This window comes from Sturnus vulgaris, chromosome 3, assembly GCF_052056855.1.
Source record: "Sturnus vulgaris isolate bStuVul1 chromosome 3, bStuVul1.hap1, whole genome shotgun sequence".
NCBI classification, from domain to species: domain Eukaryota; kingdom Metazoa; phylum Chordata; class Aves; order Passeriformes; family Sturnidae; genus Sturnus; species Sturnus vulgaris.
This window is the reverse complement of record NC_142245.1, coordinates 57,673,128-57,690,085: the sequence shown is the minus strand read 5'-3', so window position 1 is coordinate 57,690,085 and position 16,958 is coordinate 57,673,128. Positions and strand designations below refer to the sequence as shown.

Below are 16,958 nucleotides of genomic sequence, written 5' to 3'. Positions count from 1 at the left end.
AAAAAAGTGAACTAAAGGAGAGCCTTAAAATCTTTACTCTGTATCTGTCACTGCTGGCAAAAACGTATGTGTAATTCCCTCTCAAACACCTGAGATACATGACAATTTGAAAGGATTTGGATTATAGCTCAAAGCCTAAGAGGCACATATGAGGGTCTCTTTACCCTATTACAGAATTTATTTTATGTGTTTTTTTCTCTCTTTGACAGAGTGCACATTACCTTCCTTTCCAGTGACAGCTGACACACTATAATTTTCAGTACTGCTACTGGAATAATTATCTCATATACTTTGCCAGTTGACTGATTCAGTAATAGCAGGGTAAACAAGAAGTTCAGTAATTATTGCTACACCAAATAGAAAAAAAATACTGAATTTAACCCCCCCATATAAGAAGAGATATTTACATGATGAAGTTTAAGATTTATGATATTCAAGATTATATGTTTCATCTTGATAAGCGCTGCAAACCACAGAAACAGAGCAGCCAATAACAAAGACCAGAGAAAGGCAGTCAAAACAGCAGGAAACACACTCAGTGAGCAGAAAGGAATAAAAAAGACGTGACTTACCAGTTGACTACTTGAAATGTCTAAAATTTTCTCTAGGTCTTTAATATGACGTGTAACCTCTTTCAAGAGGATCTTCAGTCTATTTCCAATGACATGTACCTTTTCTTTGGCTTCAAGACAGTCCTTGCCTTCAGCATTGACTAGCAATTGGCAAGACATATCTTGCAGTGACGCCACCTTCAACTGAGACTCCAGCAGTTCACGTCTGATTTGCTGTTGCCAAGGCAAGCATCAAATTTTTTAAATAGCAGTCAAATAAAAACCAAAAAACAAAAAAACAAAAACCAAAAACCAAAAAAGTAGAACTCACAAAACTCACCATTTGAAATTAAAGAAATTGAAAAAAAAAAAGAGACACAATACAGATTTCTAATCTGACAGGGAGATATACAGGAGCCTAGTAGCTGCCTGAGATCTAAAATCACATGTTGTGTTACTAAGGAAAGTGAGTGGTGTTCCCTACCAAGGTAAAGTCAGTCACTGACGCTGGTCCCACAGCTCTGTGTTAGCACACAATATACAGTGCTAACCCTCATGAGAAAGAGAAATCTAATTAGATGTTTTTCTGGTGATGTGTTTTGGGAGTGAAAGGAGTGATTATAGTCATACCATCAGAAGTCTGTGATGTTCCTGCAGTATTTCTGAGTCCAGGTTTGGATTGATGGGCACAATCTCATTTTTTCTTCTGTCAATGTTCTCCAACCAAAGCAGCAAACCATGGCTCAGTTCATGGAAATCCTGTAAATGATAAATCATGGTTTTAACAGGGTAGCAAAACATTCCAGTCAAATTCAGGCTTTTAATTTATCCTCTGGTATGTTGTACTAGTTAAATGAAATATCTTCCAAGAAGTATACAATAGAATATTAGAATACTATACCAGAGACGACAAATTTTGTCAGTTTTGGACTGTAAATACATGTTTTAGTTAGCACAGGTGTACCTTTGAGAAAAGACATGCCAAAGCTGTATTTTGGCTTTCACGGGCAAGTTTCAGACGGACTCTGAGCACACCAGGTAACTGAATGGTTGATATTTCCAGAATGTGAGCTGCTGACAATTTGGGATAGGCACAGTACAGACCTGGCACTGTATCAATGCATCCTGCAAGGAGCTGCGCCAGTCTTCGATCATGGTGCACACGTGCTCCCAGCGCACGTTCATCTGAGACAGGCGCTCCTGAAGCTTCTTGCTCTCCTCACTGTCAGACTGAGTGAACTCTGAGCTGCACAGATTGATGGACAAGATGATTGCTTTGCGGTTATCAATTGCTTTCTGCAGCTCCTTGAGGATAAGACAAAGGGGAAGAAAGAAAGGCAATTGGTAAATTGTGACTTTCAGAAGCATGAAGCAGAGAAGGCACCACAAGACTGCAATGATTTGCCATCAGCAGCTGCAGAAAGTATTGTAACAGTCCCTTTTCTCTGGATATGACATTTCTAGGCTCACTTTGTGACTCTGCAAATGTTCACTCTTTAACATTTACTAACATTTTACTGTGAACATAAACAAGAGCAAGTCAATTAAACTTGTAAAGTCTTAAAAGCCTGAAGTCAGAGTTGAATTTTAAAGATCTGGCTCATGTTTCAGATATTTTAAAGACAGAGTAGGTCCAGCAAAATTTAAAGATGCAGCACAACTGTATTTTAGCTCACAATAAAACTTTTGCCCTCACTTCTCAGTTTTGCTGATAAACATGAAAACCAATATATTTTCAAGTGGAAACTGCTGTCATCAGTATGTTAAAATAAAAGCTTTTACTGAGAGAAACCAAAATATACACAGAATATAAAGAACTTCAATTTATAGAAGCACAACTTGTATAAAAACTCTGATTTGTTTACACTGGAAGCCAAAAGAGAAACCCCACCTCTTTGGTTTGGAGTGTACTAATGGGCTTTCCAAGAGAGGGTGAGATAAGAACAGAATTCTTATGGAATGCCCTGTTTTCCACCTACTTTACAGCATTTACTTAAAAGCACGATGTCACAGTAACCTTTGCAGTACTTATGGCAGCTATATTTGGATTATAGTGAAGATGAGCATTGACATGCTTCACATGGATGGCTGCTAGTAACAGCCTTTACTATCTGTTCACCTCAGCCCTGACACGAAGCACAGTGCATTTTGACATTGGGTCCCATATTTTCATGCCCATGCTTATACAATATTAGTAACTGAATGTGAAGTCGTGGACCACGATATCTGCAGATTTTTATAGCTGTGAAATATACAAGAGAGATGAAAAAGCAACATTCTGATCTTGATGCATCTGAGAAGAAAAGGGATGTTGCAAAGGGGCATCCAATTTTTCCTGTGTTGCACTGGTGACACTGGGTAAGTTACAACCCCTTTAGACTCCTTGTTCCTCCACACAAAGTAGTAATGCTCAATGAGGCATTTCTTTGGAAGCAGCTATTTTGTTATCAATTTGAGTAGAAGGGAATTGATCTAACTTGGCACTTTTTAAAACTTTCATCCATTTGTGGCATCAGGACTTATCTGTACATTCTGGAATTACAGAATTGCCACAGAATCACTATTCCAAAACTTCATTTGGATAGCCAGTGATACATTTTGCTTCCAAAAGGTGATTCAGAAAATCACTTTCCCAGTTACTTTATCAGAAGCAGACTGCTTTGTGGAGAAAACCAGCTGCAATTACTGGCAACATCTTCAACATACCTGTTGCACTCAGCTTTAGAAGGTGGAATGGAAAAGAGAAATAAAACTCACTTTCAGTTTTTTAATTCTGAGCTCAATAGTTTGTATGTCAGTGCTGAGATCAAGGCGGTGCAGCTTCTCCAGTTCCTCTTCAGTTTCTCCCAACCAAGCCCAGATGCTATTAAGGTCGGAATTGAACTGCTGCCATTGCTGAAGGTTCTGCTTCATCCTCAGCTCCTTGCTTAGAGCTTGAGCCTGGATTAATTCCCATCTTTCAATTACACCTAGAATTACAAACAACAAATTCAGCAAAAGCCAAAAAAAACCCTACTAGCTACACACACACACAATTGCATAAATTGAATACTGTTCAGGACAAAAAGATGCTCCATAAAAAGCCTAAGTCACAAACACTAACCACTTTAAAAACTAAGTTTGATTGAAGAAAGTGATGTTGGAGAGAAAGAATGAAGAACCTGGATAATTCCAGTAAACAGGCAATTTTATTGCTTTCTAATGTCAGACTTCTATGAGTAGAATTAAGCTGATGCATGAAGGTCTCTAAAACAGGTTATGCTGGCAAAGAAGGCATCTTAAATTACCAGACAAATGCAAACCAGACAAGAAATATGAATATATCTAACTAACCACATATCTATTATTTTCATTGGTAGTTGTGCCTATCACAGTTTAATGGTCACACCTCACTACATTTGCCTCAGCTACTGCTGATTCATTGGATAAACACCTGCACTAGAAAGAAATAAATGAGGGGCTATTTCTTCTTGCTAATTATCTTGAAATGTTAAGTCAGAAGGACAAGCTGTATCATTCCATCAACTTAAAATTTACAAATAAAAACCCACAACAAAATAAAAGAGACTATATGGGTAGCATATATTTTCAAGCTAAGAATGGAATGATGCCTTTATAGTCTCTGGAAATCCATGTTTTCACAATCCAATACCTCTTGTTCTACAGCTGATGCTTAAAATTAGTCAGGTGAATACTTCCATCAGGTGAAAATAAATTTACTGTGGGCAGATAATCTTAGAGGTGAAAGCTAATATTAGAAGAAACAAATTCTGACCTAGGTGTTTTGTACAGCAATATAAGCAACCTTTTTAATGAGAAATCTTACAACAAAAACCCATTGCATCCACAGGGACCTCCTGAAAGGCTTAGGGTTATGCCTCATTACATGAAGGGGTTCTTAAAATGGACTTGTATGCCTAAACTCTTCATATGGCATACACAGGGAATACTTACTATTAAAAGATCTTAAACAGAACATGGTAACAGACAGTCATGTAAATATATATGCCAGCAAATAATACCAAGTGTTTATTCAGAGAAGCTTTGCATGTTTGCTGCTTTCCATAATTGTTGCTCATCAAATGTGTTACTTACCAGCTGTTTGTGTTTCAGTACTGTTCATGTTAATGAGTCCTGAAAATTTTTCTTCTTCCTCCTTCAGTTTATACCCAAGTCTTCTTACTGAGTCTATGCTTCCACTGCATTCACCTAGCAGTTTCATCTATGTTAACAAAAAAATATTCCTTTTCAATATGCACTGTACAGGACTAATTGTATGGACAGTGAGAATTACAATGCAACTTCCAGAAATTTAAAAAAGTAAGTATAAGTGAAGAAAAAGATCTATTATTTTAACAACCTGTGCTGATACTACAAAAAAGGTATATGCAGATGATAATGGCCTAAAGCATAACTTATACAGAAATAACTTAGCACCATTAAGCCAAATTATTCCAGATGTCTTAGGTGCCATCTTTTCTAAATCTTAAGACACTACGGCAAAGACACAAGAAGAGTGATAAAGAAAATGAACCTCAATGTGGAAATGCATCCAAGCAGCTAATTTTTAAATTCTGTCCTTAATAAAATTATTTGGATGGCTTAGAGAGAGATTTTTCTTTCAGAAAACCTCTCTGAGAAAAATCTTTTTAATCAGGGATTCCATACATGCAACCTTGCTTATATGACGCATGTTTATAATTCTTTAGCAAGATGAATACTGTGCCTGAAGTTATAAAACCTGCTTTTAAAAGCAGTGGAATTTCAAACAAGGATATCATCATTAGATGGATAAAAGCATGTGTGAGAAAGTATTTCTAGACATCTGCAAAATAGGAAAATAAATTCCTTAGTCATGTTCCTCTAATCTTCTGCTTTGTAAACACACAAATAACATAAACAACAATAGCATGTGGTTAAGGGTAGTAACCACACAAGTGAGTTTGAGAAGCAGTTACAGCTAATTGCTCTGCTGGAGCAGCTGCATTTCCTTCAATGGCTAAGCTAAGCTTGGAGTGCATATTTGACTGGGGCTCCAAAACACACGCACATATCCTTTGTAAGTGGAATCCAGCTCGGGTCCTGTAGGTGTCTTGCTGCGGATGATGTTTTCTGTTTGCTGTATCTGGAAGCGGCTGGTGTCCAAGGCCTTGTCCAGCTGCCGGATATGTGCTTCCAGGGCACCCGGTTCACCTGTTTCAAAACCAAAAAACAGGGACTGGCACCCCAACTTTTTCTTTTTCCTTGCCCAGGCAGAAGAGATATTAGGAACACTATTTAGATTAGATGGTGAGGAAAAAACATGGCGGCAGCAGCATGAGTGGTACAATGTCAAAGCTAAGTGATAACTGGTTATGTTAGAGAGTGTTAGCAACCTTCAAAAGATGATACCAATGTTCAAGCTTGCCATAAGAATACTATAGAAGAGTCTACAGTTCAGAGTAGGCTTGAAAATTATTCTGAAGTGACTTTTCCCCCCATACTGAATGCCTTTTTTTTTTTTTCAAAGGGAAAGCTCTCAGCAAAGCATACTCTAACCTCACTGATTTTGGGAAACACCTTGCTCCCTTTCACAAACACTGTCAAATAAAACCCTGTAACCCAAATCTCCATTTGTATGATCTAAATCAATATGAAATTTCTGTTTGTATTATTTCTCCCCACTAAAAAGCAGTAGAATTTGTATCTCCATGAAAGGATCCTATTTGTATACAATTTTAGAGACTAAAAGTGGCATACAATTTTAGAGACTAAAAGTGGCATACAAATACTATATTGTCAAAAATATTGTTATAATTATTCTTATATATAGATGACTGGACATTTTGGAGGCCTGCAGCAAGTGTTCCATGACTGCTTTGGGCAATCACACTAAGCAGCAAAATGTATAGCATTTTTCCAATTATGTACTTGAAAAAGATCATGCTTAACATATCTGCAAGATGGTATTATACATTCAAGCTATTTATTCAAAAACATCAATGTTTTTGAAGCAGGACTAACTTGTAGTTTCATTATAGGGGTCAGCTGAATTCTGTGATATAAATTAGCTACAGACAATTCTAATGTGAGCAGGCTGCAGCCTAGAGGACCACATGAGATCCTTCTTATCCATATTCTATCACTATGCCTGATTTCCATCTGTTTACAAAGACAGTTTGAATTTATTCATAAAGACACAATTAAAAACATGAATAGAGAAGGAGAGCCTTCTGTCCACTTAATTACAGAAAATGGATCCTCTTTGGATGATTAATCTTTTTTCGTATATAACACCACCTCACCCCACAAGGACAGGACAAAGAGCTCAACACTGTTTTTTACTTTAAAAATAATTTCATGGGTCAGAAAACTAAACACACTTTTTCTGTAATTTCTGTATTGCTATTACTTATACCCTTAATCAATAATATTATTTCACTAATTTAGGGAGTAAATGAAAATGGATAGTGAAGCTGAGGTTTGTGTCACAGACACTAAGATTTTAATTGTTTGCTTTTTGCGATGAAGTCATTAATTAAAAAGAGGAAAACTGTGAAATAATGAGAAAAGGTATTTGCAAATGCATCTATTTCCTCCAAGAGAGTCATCGAACAAATGAGACAGAAGGTTTAATCTTGTGCAATGAGAAGAGAGAATAATTTTCCAATACATGAGACTAAGATAAAGACAACTCAACTTGACGTTTTGATCACATGAAACAACAACTAACCTAACAGTTTATATCTTCATGATAATCCAAGATGTGGCAAAAAAAAATGCAAACTTGAAAAATTAGGCATTGTTCTCTACCTTTTCCTTCTGCCTTAAGATGTAATATATTAAGTTCAGTTGATGGACACCAGAGAAAAAAGATCAATCAGATCAGTTTATTTTAGTTAGCTAAGGTGGGAGGGCTAATACTTCAGACATCATTGATTCATCCATGCCACCAATGGTACCTTTAAGCACAGCAATAAAGCAGGAGGATACTTCTAAGTTAATATGCCAATGCTGCCATGTAAGAAATATTTAACTTGTAAGTTGTCAAAAGATAGCAGGTGCTAGGAGAAGAGAAAGAAGTTATGCTTGTGCACCATGGTATTTGCATCTGGCTATGCTTAGGCTTTTATGATGCCTACCAGATATATTTTTGAGGGCGTTTTCTGTGAGTGTTACATAGGCCTCAAGAGTTTCAGGGATCTCTACATCTGAAAAAATAAAAGCACAATCTGAATTGCTGGCTTGGCAATGGCCATCTCCTTACAGCAGGAGTCCTTTTCACGGGATGGATTAAATAAATTGTTCCGATAGCAAACATTCTCTGGAGAAGGAAAAAGATGAAGACTGAAACACAGGGAGGCAGCTACAAAGTCTTGTAAGATCCAGGCAAACCTGACTCTTTCCAGAGCATTGACCTGGAAAGCAAAAGACAGCCAGAAGATCAGAGTAAAATACACTGGTATGTCTTATCCCACAACTAGCTCAATTTGGGCACTTTGACTTGTTAAGACTTATTACACAAAGAACACTTAGAAAGGATTTCCAACTTCACTGGAGAACAAGACCCAAGAGCCCATCTCTGACTAAACATTCATTTGCTGGAGTCTTGCCTGCATCAGGACAGAGCTGGGATTTACTTAAACACTTCATTTTCTCTATGTGTCTCTCCCACAGCATTTCTTCATTAGTTTGCTCTGCGCTTTTTGCCATATCCAGTATAGTTTCTCCTAGTCAGAATAACTTAGGACACAGGGCTGTTACAGATGACATATCCCATCTGGCAGGCCTCACGCACAGATACACAGCCAATTCTCTGCCATATCATGTACGCCAGCATTTTCCAAGGCTGTCATCATCCAGGAATCTCCATCACCGTCTCTAAGGCCAGAAGGCCACAGAGATCACTTAGGAAACACTATTTAAAGTCATCAGGGACTATTTAAAGTACATTTCCATGAGAATCTTGGCCACACAACCACACATAAAACATTTGCCTTTTTTTCCCTGGGGGAAAACAGGGCACTCAGCCTGCCACCATACCTGCTATGCCGGCTGCTCCTCTCAGGTAGAAGTCTTTTTCTTGTCCTCCATCTTCTTCAGAGTGCAGAGTCCGTGAGACAGAGTCCAGGTCCCTGCTAAGGTCGTAGTCATGATCCCACTCCAGGGGGATGGAGTCCACGCTGGCAGGGGTATCCCGCCCCGATCGCTCGCTCCTCAGCGGCTGGGAAAGAGGCAGCGAAAGGTTGGAAGAGGGGTGCGGGGAGAGAACGCTGTCCGCAGATTTGTCATGCCAGCGTATGTCAGAGAGATCTGCTGATTCATCCAGATCCACCTCTCTGTCAGAGAGGTCGTGCTCGTCATCTGTTAGCTAGAAGCATAATGCAAACAGAAGCATCAATGAAATGTGCACAGGCACTGCATGGTCAGCCTGGGTCAGTGAAATAAAGGAGCATTAGGTGACAGGCACAATGGCGGGGTTTTCATTTTGCACATTTCCTTCGGCACTTTCCCTTCATTATTTTTAAGGTATACTAAAAACCCCAAAAAACAAAGCAGATCAAACTGCCAGCTCATTTTAATTACTTGAGGCACATAACATCTCACATAAGGCAAATATCTCTAGACTTTTACTGATGTTACTTCAATGCAAATATTAAGTTAGAAAAACATCTGGAATCAATTAATAGAAAGCATAAGTGATCTTCATCATGAGTATTGCTCTCACTATATTATTTTATATTTTGTAACCCCTGGATTTTGTTCTTTTCATTCAGTAGGACGTGAGCTCCCAAAAATTGTTCTCCTTTCACTTTCTCCTTTTGTTTTCCTTTTCCAATTTTGAGCTTGAATTCAGTTCTGGAGACAAATTTCTGTCTCTTCTGATGAGAAAAATCATTTTGTCATTGTGTTTTTTTTAAAACCAACTTCCTAACCTGCCAGTCAATCTACATGACAGTGCAGGGAGATGGTCTTATGACCAGTACCACAGTGCTATTCCCATGAATAAAGCTTTATAAATCTCCAATTTGCAGGCATTTTCATGATGATTTACAGAAATTCCAGATCTTGTCAGTTTGCTCTTTGAACAGGACCCAAATAGCATGTAATGGAAGGGAGGCAGGTGGTCAGGGTTGCAAAAAAATTTAACCACAGGACTTTTGGAAAGTTACTTAAGTTTCATTTCAATATCTTTCCTCATTCTCACATTTGTAAAATGGCAATGAACCAAACAAGTAAAAACATATGTAAATATACACACAGGAAGGCGAATAAGTTTCTTGTGGTAGCGCTCCACACGCCCAAAGACCTCTTGGCAGTAACGACGCAGCTCATCGAGTTCTTCTTCAATTACAGCTGCATCCAGGGGCTCACTTTTTTCAATGAGTTGCTCACCTTGAACAATTATCTGCTCAATTTTGTTGTTGTTCAGGGAAATTTCTTGCTGGAAAGCCTGTGTAAAAGAAAAGCTTTTGCTTTATCAACAAAATCAACACAATAAAAGCCTAAGGAATTAAAGATGCAAGTCTTAAAGAGTTTTGCAGAAATAATGGTGTGGGTAACAAATAAGATTGTGCCAAATACTCTTGTCATGAGCAACATTGTGAAATTAAATTAAATTTAGCATTCCACAGGCTTTCAAGCCAAAACCAGTGATACTTCATGGCTTACCATCTCATTCCTTACTTGTTGAATTTGGAAAGAAAGGTCTTCTCTAAACAAGCCAGGCCAATGACCAAATGTCTAGAATGAACACAGATGCTAAACCTAGCACAGTGGAATTTTGGATAATGTGATATTTGATATTGCTTTCTTCAGATAAGGAGTTTTCTGACGCAGAAATGGTTGAGAAGCATAGTAATTATTAGATATTAGCAATAATGGAGGCCTTACATAAGTATTTTTTATTAACATTTCCTATTTGGATGAGGGAAAGTACACTATCACTCCTGGTTTTTCTTTTTACATTTTTCACAGATCAAGGATCTTCTGTTTTGACAAAAAGTACATATTGGAATCTGACATAACTCATAACTTTTGAGGCTGAAGTTTCAGCCTGCAAATAAAGGAACCATATGAGACTGTATTTCTGCATAATATTTCTTAAAATTCTTTGCCCACCATGCATGGCTTTTTTCTTTTCCCCTTCTTTCATCACTTCTTCTGTAACTACACAATCATTTTTTACCTTAAGTTGCTTTATCTTTGCTTGGACATCACACTCAGAGAAATGCTCGATGTTGGTCAGCTGCAGATCCATCTCTGTTAGCCATACCAGGATGCTGTCACGTGCTGTTTCAAACTCCTCACGCTGGCCAATAAAATGCTGGAGGGTGAAAAATTGAGTGGCATAAAATGACCGGAAACATGAAAACCCCCAGCAATAGCAGGGAAATTACTTTCATCCCCATCAAATCCGATTTAAACTCAGTACACCTTCTTCTTTCATTTCCTACATACTTTCTAAGGTTACTTTTTAAGTAACACAATCTAGAGCTGCAATTAGACCTATGAAAGTTATTTTCTATGAGGAAGGTGGTGTTTGATGTCACCAAGCCTCTACTTTGGTTACTTTTGACTAAGTGAACTGAAGAGCTTCCTTCTTCTTCCAAAGGTAGAAATCTCTACAAAAACACTGTTCAAATGCATTAAACTGAAAGCTGCTGAAGTACCCTTGATTCATAACTAGAGTAGTGATATTGAAGTCTTAAAAATGGGAAAATACTTTTAGCCTGCGCAGGATGGAGGTAACTCGCTTTTGTAAGTTGTCCCATCTCTGGTTCCCCTCGTGAACCATCTGCTTGAGGCTGCCCTCGGAGTCAGTGCGGTTCTCCCGTGCCAGGCGCCGATATTGCTTATTGATCAGCTCCAGCTGAGTCAGGCTTTCATGCACTTGTCTCTGGAAAGCCTAAAGCAGTATAAACAAAAGACACCTTCAGAATCATAATTACTGAAATCAGGAGGCATGTATAAATCTCTGGCCTTATTTTGACCCTTCTTCTGCACTCTGCCTTATGTAAGCCAATAAACTCCACTAGCTGGAGACATCTCCTGAGGGCTACCCTATAGAGATGCCGCCTTCTGATTAAAAAATGCAAAACCATAAAACCCCTCCAAAACCACAAAAACATTTATAAAACTGACATGTTTCACTGAATGAGAAATTGCAACATGAATATCCTTTACAAAGGCAAAATCAGTACCAAAAAAAATGGCTCTTCTTCCTGCAAAATTATATGCTTCTGTATTTGAGAACAGAAGTACAAACAATGAACATGAAACTCTTCTTTTTTTAAAAAAGCAACAGAAATCCAAGATTCCTGTGGCTTCACTGGATTTCTTTTCACATATTGAATTTGCTGAAATGCAAACATTGAAGAGATTTGAGCAATTGTTTATTCTGAAACACGATGCTAAATGAGACATCTCTTTATATTGAATACACTGGTGTGCAAGTCAGTTTTGTCTTAAAATATTCACAGAAAAGAAAATGCCACTAATATCCATGCCAACTTATGTCTGGGCATATGTTTGCACCATGTACTTTTGGTGCTTGCTCTGGTGTTACAAGAGCTGAGGTGCACAAGTGACTTAGCCCATGGCTTTTATGTTGTGACTAGCAATCATGAAGCTTGGGGGAAGCACCTTGTAAAGGAATGACTGCATTAATACTACTATTATTATTACTACCACCACCACCAATAACAACAGAATATTTTTTCAAAAATCTACTTGTTTTTATCTTGTCACATCTCTGAAATAGAAAAGCAATCAAAGGAAGACCTATAAATCTAGATTACACCAGCTGTCTTTTGAACACAAGTAGGGTTTGGATCCCACCATGGTTCTACAAACTTGCTGTCTGATATTCCTCACAATGCAATAAAACAGTCAATCTCTTTCAAAACTAGACACCTCCCTTAATAAGGGGTGTAGAACCAGGATAGGTAATATACATCTGTAGAGAAATTTTAATTAAACACATGAGTTTTCTATGTAAAAAATTATACACTTCATACCATACCATTCAAAGCTAAAAATGAGATAAGCACATTTCTGCTGTAATACCAGAAAAGAAAGTAAAGGAACTGGTTGGAAAAAAGATCAAATTCTGTAGAGTCTTCTCAACATAATTCTCCTCATTGAATGGCCATCAAATTGGGTAGGGGACAACCAAAAATGAGGAAATGCGCTTGCAGCTAGGGTGAAATGATCAGAATGGAATTAATTTAAAATTGCACAAGTATTCCTATGTTGTAGGCACAATTCTGACTGTATTTACTAGGATAATGAAATCTAAAAGTGTGCAGTTGCTGTTTCACCTGTTTCCAAGCCTCCAGCAAAAGAACAGCTGTTTATTTGCCTTCCATTTTTTCATGTCAGCTACACAAGAATTCATCTGTTGCATTCCTTCCTGTTACTTGCTTTTCATTTCTTCATAAACTACTGGAGAGGAAGGAGTTTGGTTTTGTACAGTGAAGTCAGTGAGAGTTCAAGAACTGAAAAGTTCCTATATGGTCTGATGAGCTCTTTTTTTTATGTGCTGCTAGTTTTTTAATTAAAGTGCAGATATGGAGAAGAAAGTTAAATCAGAAAAAATGCCCATTAAAAATGCCTTCTTCTGTTAGTATTTGGAAGTGGCTGACTTCACACTGAATTCACAGAAAAGCTGCTGAATGCTACTGGATTTTAATACCACATTGCCTTCTTGTTGTTTGGTAGGCAATGAAATGAGGTGCTCAGGAGAAGAGAAATAAAAAGATAAATAAAAAAGGGGAAAAAAAGGAAAAAAGAAAAATAACCAAACTACAGGGAAAAGAGGGTTTTGGAGAGGCTACACTGTTCTTTTTGCATCTTGGTCCTGTTGACACTCTACAGACAAAATCGAAATTTAAAAAAATGTGTACAAAATCCACAAGTCTGCTGCAGAGGAAAAGTCAACAGCTGAGCCTCAATGAAACAGACTTTGGGCAAACTCAATTCAGCTGTAAAAATCAGAGTCAATATACTTGTGGTATGGCTTCTCATACAGAGACTTACTAAATAAGAGATTTAAATCCTGATCACCACATAAAGGGATAATGGGAAAGAGGTCTGAGGCAAAGTGTTTGTGTCCAGGAAGCAAACATATCTATACTATGGCAATCTACCTGGCCATAATGAAGTCTGGCATAATGAAGTCTGTCTAAAACCAAAACCTGGCCAGTACATTCATAAATGTGAATGTCAATTATAGAACAGAGCGCTTCACAGTTTATGTTTTTGATTTCTGTTAAACCAAAACCTACCAACTGAGCTTAGACATTGTTTAAAATCTGCATTTCTTCTTCACAGCAAATACTTTACAGTGACTGACTGTTCATGGAATTACCAAGTAATTTGTTCTCTTTCTTCTCTCCCATCTTGACATACTCTTTGCAAATATGAATCCAAGCAAAAGATCTTGTTCTATGACTCCCCAGGCGATGTGCATGTGTGCTTTAGAGACAGGTTTACAATCTCTTGTAACTGTGAGATAAGCCCTCACATTGCAGTGGACCCAACAGAGTCATATAACAAGCTCCTAAACACTGACCAAAAGGACAGCTTGTCAGTCTTGAAGCACGCTTAACTTTTTTAAGTCACAAGGGACACCATGCGGACAAATAACAATATTTGCATGAACATGAATTTAATATAAAGATCCAAAGGGAGGGTATTCTGCAATGTACGAGAGATTTCAGAGAGATGGCTTCAGAGAGTTATGGAAAGAAGAGGAGGGATAAAATCAAAGCAAAAGCTGGAACATGCAGCATGCATTTGAAGAATGTATGACTTGGTGAAGGGAAATTTAGCAAGGCTTTGGAACACTGACTGACTGGACATATTTAAAAGTTGCAGAAATAAAAAAAAGGTGAGGAATCTAGCTTTGGAGAGCTAACAGTGAAGGCACTTCCAGTTGCCACTTTCCACTGTGCTTTTATCTTAGAAACTTGCCACTGAAGACAGCTACAAAATCATCAACTCCACTTTATTAATACAGCACCTCTTCTGTAACTTCGTTATGGGAAGCAAGAACAGCAGCTGGCTGCTGCAATGTGATCAGTAGGTATTGAATTTCAACCACTATAAATCACCTCAAATTTCTTCAGTTCTTCCTTAGCAACAGTGTAAAGCACACCAGAGGAGCTTGGGAAAGCAGCTGTCCTCTCAGAGGCTTTTAGCCACTCTTCAAATCTAGAGTAGTCATCCAAAAATTTTTGCCATAGCCGCCAGGTCTCTTCAATTCTGCAACAGATAATGGAAAATCAGAGAATGCTTGGACTGATGGCCAATTGACCTACAGAACTTTAACCTGTCATCTGCAACAGCAAGCTAGCACTGGACCAGACAATAACTGACTAATAATCTAACTCAGCCAGCCAGACTGATAAACAGACCACAGGGAAGGCTGGCTCATTCCAGACAGCTAGAATAAGATGAAGGCATTTTTTTTAAATGCATCTAATTTTGGAATCAGTATAAAAAAAGTTTTAAGTATGTAATAGGAAATCTAAAAAGCTGAGCATGCACTAAATAACTTCTCAAATGCAGTACCAGTGACATCAGTAAAGCTGCTCTTTAATACAAATAATTGTTTCTAGTACAATAAAGATCCTAAATACTGATAGCTCATTTAACTTACCAGTACAAATCCACTAAAGCATAATGTGTATATTCTAAGAAAGTCAAATAGAGTTCCATGCATAGTTCCATATTAACTTAAAATAGTTCTGAATTGATGCGTTGGACACAAAGTTATGAAAGCCCATGTATTTCAAGACAGACTATGTTGAAGATAGAACTTATAAATGTAGTGATAAGTAGAACTTATAACATAGAACTTATAGATATATACAATTCAAGAATTTCCATGGCAATAGGATAAAATTACTTAGAGATATGAATATATCGATATAGAATCAAACCTAAAAGCAATAAATAAAACTGCATAAAATAAACAAAAAACTTTACTAAATACATTAAGAATATCCCACAAAATTAAAGATCATAAAAAATTCAATTCAGCATTTTGAAACATCAAATTATTCCTAGAGTTTTTTATACGACTGTATAAACATGACAGTTTCCTATCAATCTCGGTAACTCTTGTGTAAATTTAAGTGTTACAACCTCTCTTTTAGGTCATGTTTTCTAAATCTCTTGGAGTCATTGCTATGATCTAAAATTTCTCTAGCTTCTTTCTCATCATATTTATAAAGAATGAGAAATAAAAATCATTCTGTTGTAGGACCTGTGAGTGAAATTTGATGATTGTTATCTGTACTTTGTATGAAGGCATGTGCAACCCAAAATTTAATTTTTTAAATAGAGGCATAGTAGCTATTGGCTTCTACTCAGTGTATGACCTTTTTCTGAACCTTTCACTCTTTTTTTCAGTGCTACAACCATATAATATACATCCCATCTGGTATTTCTGCCTGTGGAAGGAAATACTTAACTGTAGGTGTATTAGACTTACTTAAGTCGCCTTTCCATTGACATTGCACAAATATTTCTCCACCTTCTGTCCAGATTGCGTGTAGCCTGCTGGATAGAGTCACACTCTGCTTCTGTGGCACAAGCATCACAGTCATGAAGAAGTACTTCACACAGATTGAGAACAGATGCCACGCCAGTGCTGTGTTTCTCTATGTCCCTCTGGAGTTCCTGCAGGTGAAGAGATTAGTTCTTAAGAGAAATTGCAAAACATGCATCCATGCAAATGTATTTATCTGCCACTTATTAAAAAAAAAAAGAAAAAAGCTTGCAAACAGAAGAAAAACATCCAGTAATACTAATTCAGAGAGTCCATCTACGCAAGTGGTGATGCAATGTTATCGATGAGGCCAGGAGAACCTGGCGGCATGCACAGCTCTCCCAGGGACTACGAACACCAAACCATTAACTGGGACAAACTGCCAGAGCTCTGCATGCTCAGCTGAGCATCTTTCACACACATTTAATCAACGTCACCAGTAAATGGTAGAATTATTCTCAGCCCTTTCCCATTATCACAGAGAATGTAAAGCAGAAGTTAGTAAGAGAAGTGTGACAAGGAAATACATTCTTATGTACTGCAAGGATTTGGCAGAGGGACCCTTCTTGAACATGCTGCTCCCCAGGTGAGATAGCTCCAAAGTGGCATGTTTGACATGGAGATTGGCGGCAGCACATGCTGCAGTGCACGTCTAAGAGATTTTTCTTCCATCATATTTCCAGTTCTATAATGTTTTCATTGGAAATGGAAAACAAAAATTGCAGACACCTAAAGAAAAAGCTCTCACACTGTCTTACCACTTATTATATGTGATCAGTATTATTTTTACTGATGGTTTCTTGGTTTCAATGTTTTGTTCTACACTGATGAAAATGTTTCCTCTAGAATTAATATTTCACCTTAGTTTT

At 37.6% G+C, this 16,958-nt stretch overlaps 1 protein-coding gene across 1 annotated transcript in view; it reads right to left on the bottom strand.

Annotated features, from left to right (window-relative positions):
- SYNE1 (spectrin repeat containing nuclear envelope protein 1) overlaps positions 1 to 16,958 on the bottom strand; it is a 240,444-nt gene that overhangs the window by 10,236 nt on the left and 213,250 nt on the right. The window contains exons 130-142 of the mRNA XM_088161722.1: positions 16,033 to 16,220; positions 14,648 to 14,798; positions 11,257 to 11,439; positions 10,720 to 10,857; positions 9,793 to 9,984; positions 8,574 to 8,901; positions 7,673 to 7,741; positions 5,602 to 5,744; positions 4,647 to 4,773; positions 3,309 to 3,520; positions 1,656 to 1,856; positions 1,182 to 1,310; positions 573 to 785 (exon numbers count right to left, since the gene is read on the bottom strand). Coding sequence (XP_088017848.1) covers positions 573 to 785; positions 1,182 to 1,310; positions 1,656 to 1,856; positions 3,309 to 3,520; positions 4,647 to 4,773; positions 5,602 to 5,744; positions 7,673 to 7,741; positions 8,574 to 8,901; positions 9,793 to 9,984; positions 10,720 to 10,857; positions 11,257 to 11,439; positions 14,648 to 14,798; positions 16,033 to 16,220 — 2,274 coding nt within the window. The remainder of the gene's footprint in view (positions 1 to 572; positions 786 to 1,181; positions 1,311 to 1,655; positions 1,857 to 3,308; positions 3,521 to 4,646; positions 4,774 to 5,601; positions 5,745 to 7,672; positions 7,742 to 8,573; positions 8,902 to 9,792; positions 9,985 to 10,719; positions 10,858 to 11,256; positions 11,440 to 14,647; positions 14,799 to 16,032; positions 16,221 to 16,958) is intronic.